Source organism: Phocoena phocoena, chromosome X (assembly GCF_963924675.1).
Source record: "Phocoena phocoena chromosome X, mPhoPho1.1, whole genome shotgun sequence".
Taxonomy (NCBI): domain Eukaryota; kingdom Metazoa; phylum Chordata; class Mammalia; order Artiodactyla; family Phocoenidae; genus Phocoena; species Phocoena phocoena.
The window spans coordinates 19,585,031-19,590,210 of NC_089240.1; the positions used below are offsets into that span (position 1 = coordinate 19,585,031).

Below are 5,180 nucleotides of genomic sequence, written 5' to 3' on the forward strand. Positions count from 1 at the left end.
CCTGTTGTCAGCCGCTTCCTTCTGGCCACACACGGAGGAGGGAGGGCTGCTGTCTGAGAGGGGAGGTGCAGGCCAGCAGAAGGCGCATCCCTAAGCACTCCCAAGAGTCAGCCCAAGCCCCTGAGTGAGGGCCAGTGGGGCCGCCAGCCACAGGGCCTCGACCTGTCTGCCGCACGCTGCAGGCTTGGTAAAACTCTGCCACATGCGGCCGCGTGGTCACCCTCACTGCCTCCGAATGAGACGAGACTCAAGGAGGTGCCGGCCCTGATGCGAGCAGATGGCCCTCGGGGCGAGAGGAGCTCCAGGCTGCACCGGCCGTCCAGGGAGGACCCCGAGTGAGGACTAAGGGAGTCACCCACCCCGAAGAGAAGGGACAAGAGAGAATATGGCCCGTCCCCTCCTGTCAACCCTCGGACTGCCAAGAAAGGACTGTCAGGCTGAGACTGCCCGTAATTTCCTCTGCCAGGTCCGAGGGAGGTTAGAGCTTTGTTCTGAAGGGGCAGCCACCAGGCAGCAGAAGGGAGGGTCCCAGGACCCTTCGGTGGTGGGCTGAACGCTCCCTCCTTTCCTCCTCCTGGGTGTCATGGAAGATGGTGGTGTCAACTTCAGAGCAGCAGAGGGAATGGGGGGTAGGGGGTTGGGGGAGTCTTGCCAACAACTATCATCCCGACTCTGAATGGGAACCGCGGGGACCTACCTCCCCTGCCAGCCCCCACTGTCACCCCCGTACCGCCCAGGCAGGGCTGGCTGGCTGTGCCCCACGGCTCACTCTACCGTCCTCCACAGGGGTCTCAGGGGACAGGCTGAGCAGGAGAACAGGAGCCCTGTGGGTCCTCGAGCAGTGCCCTCAAGGACCCTGCAGAGGCGGCCTTGGTTAAAACCAGAGAGGAATCTCCCCACTGAAGGTGCTCACAGCATCTCCTTTTCCCTCCCCCAGGTGCCCTCGTTGCCTGCCTTCCTGCGCACACTCCCGCCTGCTGGCCCTGACCTGTGTCATCATGCCTCGACGCCGGAGGAACAAGCGCCATGCCCGGAGGAACAAGCGCCATGCCCGCAAGAAACGCCGCCAGGCCCAGGGGGAGACTCAGAGTCTCAAGGGTGCCCAGGCCACTGCGGAGGCAGCGGCGGCGGCGGCGGCAGAAGAGATAGAAGAGTCGCCGTCTTCCCCCGCTTCTGTTTCTCGGGATACTTCCCCGAGCTCCCCTGCAGCAGGCACTCGCCAGGAGCCTCAGGGAGCCCCAGCCACTACCTCTCGTGATGCAGGGGTTTCATGCCCAGGATCTGAAGAGGGTGCCCAGAGCCAAGATGAGAAAAGTGCAGGTACCTCCCAGGCAGCACCTTCCACCCGCAGGAGTTGCAGAGATCCTCTGAGCAGGAAGTCCACAATGTTCGTGGAGTTCCTGCTGGAGAAGTACATAACGAAGGAGCCCATCCTGCAGGCAGCACTGCTGAAGACTCTCAACAAGAAGTACAAGAAGCACTTCCCTCAGATCCTCAGCAGAGCCTCTGGTATCATGGAGGCGGTCTTTGGCCTCGAGCTGAAGGAAGTCGACCCCAGCAGTCACTCCTACGCCCTCGTCAGCAAGATGGCCCTCCCCAGCGACAGAAGTCCGAGTGATGAGTTCAGGATGCCCACGTCCGGTCTCCTGATGACTGTCCTGGGCGCGATCTTCACGAAGGGCAACCGTGCCACCGAAGAGGAGCTCTGGAAATTCCTCAATGCGTTGGGTTACCACGCTGGGAGGAGGCACCTGATCTTCGGGGATCCCGGGAGGCTCATCAGCGAAGATTTCGTGCAGCAGAAGTACCTGACGTACCGCCAGGTGCCCGACAGCGATCCTCCGTGCTATGAGTTCCTGTGGGGCCCGAGAGCCCACGCTGAAACCAGCAAGATGAAAGTGCTGGAGTTTTTGGCCAAGATCATCGGTACCGCCCCCAGTGCCTTACCAGATCTCTATGAGGAGGCTCTGAAAGATGAGGAAGAGAGAGCAGCGGTGAGAGCCGCGGCCAGGGCTGCAGCTGTTGCTGAGGGCAGAGCCCCTTTCTAGGGCCCAGGCCCGCAGCTCCTCCCACATGTAGGGAGGGAGGCCGCGGGCAGTTTGCTCACTTTGTTTTGGAAGAGAGCAGTCAGGCTGCTAAATAGTGCACAGTAGTAGGGGTGGAGGGAACAAAGCATAGATCTTATTTATCTTCCTGTTTTAAACTAGTTAACTTCTATATATTATTGATTGATTGATTTAGGTTTTTTCCAATGTTTTTTTCTTGTAATAGAGAGCGTGTTTTCTTAAGAATAGGAATTTGTGAATGACCATTGCTTGCATACTTATTGCTGTTTAAAGAGTTCTAAAGTTACAGTTTTTGGTGTATGTAAAAGGAATTCACGAACCATCTATATTTTCTGTATGATCCAGAAGTAGAAAATATGGCACTGCAATAGACATTGTCATGGAAATGTGAAAGGCGACCACAGAAAGTATTTAGGAACAAAAAATGGAGAAAACAGAGAGTAAAAGCCATTTAACTCGTGGTTTGCCTTATTTTGTTTAAACTTTCTTTTGGTAGAAATAAAAGATACTTTGATTTAGCTCATTTGTGAGTATTTGCTTCTTTTGCCCTAGTGGACTGCATATTCTCTGCTACCTACTGGATTAAAAATAAACTCTGATGGGAGGGTGGTATTTTGGGGGTTCATAATAATCATATCATAACTGCCATCCATCAAAAACCCAGTATTTCTTAATGAGTATGCCACTGCTTTACATGTAGTACATAACATTCCAACATTCACGCAGGATAGGATTTAGCAGACTCCCTTTACAGGTGAATAACTTGCAAATTTCTCAAGTTCACAAGACTGATTAAGTGACCTTGCTGGGTCTAGTCCCCTGGTCTGGAATAGTCTAGAGCCTACACTCTTCCACTCCTCCCAGCCTAAGCCAGACCTTACGTCTTTTAATTCATTTTTCTTCTCACCACTCCAAACTGTATCTCATGGGATAAAAGGGGCCCTGTTCCCAAAGCACTATTTTGGAATACTGACACAGTAACACTGAATAACTGAATGGTATGAATAAAATAATATTTTTCGGTGACAATGGGGTCTTCTACATATGCAATGTCAGATACCCCGAAAAAGTCAGCATCTCCTCATTTACTCTTCAAGTTTCTCAGGGACATAAAAGCCTTGGTTTAAGAGCTGTGTCCTCAGGTCAGTGGAGGGAGGAGTCCCAGCCTCTGATAGTTACTCAAGGTGAGGACCTTAGAACAGAAGGGGGCCCCACAAAGCCTACCCTGCTTTCTCCCTTGTGTGGCCATGCGCAGAGCTGTCTGTCTGAAGGTACCCCTTCTTTTCCTCCGGGGCAAGGGTGGAGAGGTTCTCAGGGAGGTGAGTTCCTTGGTCTTGTGGCAGCACCTCCAATTCTGCCCAAGTAGGAGATCCTAACAGGCCTTAATTTGCTTCAGGGTGAGGACACTGGGTGCCGATGAGTGGACTCCCCATAACAAAGGGGACCACACAGAGGCCCCCGGCAGGGGTAGCCAGGGAATAGGTCTCTTATCTCCCCTTCTGGTGTCTCAGGAAGGTGAAAGCCTTGGCCTGAGGCTGGCAGACAGACAGTAGGGAGGGTGGAGTCCCATATGCTACCTGAAGTCAAGGTAAGAAACCTGAGTTAGGACTGAGGGGCCACTGACTCCAGATGAGTGGGGCCTTGTAAAGTCCTGCTCCTCAGAAGACCCCGACAGCTTTGGACAGATCTGGTTCATCCTGACTTCCGATTCAGAATTCCCAAGAAGGTAATGCCTTTGTTCTGAGGAGCACAGCTTCAGGGGAGTGGAGGGTGGAGTCCTGGGTCTGGTCAGGCATCACGATGAGGACCCTGAATGAGGAGCAAGAGGACCACTCACTCCGGAACAGAGGAGAATGCAGAGTCCCGCCCCTGGGGTCAGCCCCAGGAGGCCCAGGACAAAGCTTTCTGGCTGACCTGCCCCCTCTTTCCACTGGGGGTGGTCTCGGGGAGGCGAGGGCCTTGGTCTGTGGGGAACAGCCTCACTCAGTAGCGACTGGAAATCTAGTGACTCTAAATGAGGATAAAGGGACTCCACCTAGAGCAGAGCCCTGCCACTGGACACCTCCCCTTGGCAAATCCAGGAATGTTGGCATGATGCGCCCCACGCCTTTCCTTTTAGAGCGTCTCAGGTAGATGAGGCACTTGGTCCCAGGGGCCAGCCTCAGGGGAGCACAGGGAGGAATTCCAGGTCATGCCAAGGAGTCGAGCAGAGGACCGTGAGGACTGAGGGAACCACCCAAGTCATAAAAGTGGGGACGCCACAGAATCCCGCCCTTACTGTCGGCCATGAGTGACCACAGGCAGTCATGCCCACGTGAGGCAACCCTCACATCCTCCTACGTGGTCTCGGGAAATTAAAGGCTGTAGTATGAGAGCACAGGCCTCTCTAGGTCACGGGAAGAGCCAGCCTAAGGACTCTGAGTGAGGACCAAGGGGAACGCACAACCGGAAAAGAGAGAGGAACACACGCATAGCCCCACCACCCTTTCGGCCCGGGGAAGCCCCAGGCAGGGGTAGTTCGATGTGTCACCCACTTGCCTCCGGCTCTGGAGGACTCAGGTCGGTAGAGGGAAGAGTCCTAGATCCTGACAGAGTGAGGACTATTGAGGTCACAAACCCCAGAAGAGCAGAGCCCGGGGAATCTTGCCCTCTGTGTTAGTCCTCAGAAGCCCCTCAGAAATAGCTGTGGCTGCACGTGGCCTACTCTGACTTCTACTTCTGGGGACTCAGGGTGGTGAGGACTTTGCTCCGAGGCTGGCTGACTCAGCACAGGGGACATTTCCAGGTTGTGCTAGGAGTTGGGGTGAGGACCTAAGGCTGGAGCGGAGCATGAAAACCATAACGATGGGGGCAGCACATCATCTCTCCCCTGCTGTCAGTCCTGGGAGACGCCTGGAGAGATGTCAGGCCGAGCAGAGGCAACCCTTAACTCCTCCCAGGGTGACAGAGAAGTGGGGACAGTAATAGGTGAAGAGGGGGAGAAATTATAGGTCTTCCCAGGAGTCAAACTGAGGAAGGGCCTGAGCGAGGACCGGCACGGCCAAGCATAATAAGGCCTGGACCTGCCGGCCCCAGCTTCCTGCCTTCAGAGACCACAGGTAGACGTGGGACATC

At 54.9% G+C, this 5,180-nt stretch overlaps 1 protein-coding gene across 1 annotated transcript; it reads left to right on the plus strand.

Annotated features, from left to right (window-relative positions):
- The first annotated feature begins 267 nt into the window (after window positions 1-267).
- LOC136142005 (melanoma-associated antigen B4-like) lies at window positions 268-2,048 on the plus strand. The gene is made up of 2 exons (XM_065900127.1): window positions 268-335; window positions 938-2,048. Exons 1-2 carry the CDS (start codon window positions 268-270, stop codon window positions 2,046-2,048), a joined length of 1,179 nt encoding a protein of 392 aa, XP_065756199.1.
- Window positions 2,049-5,180: the final 3,132 nt, after the last annotated feature.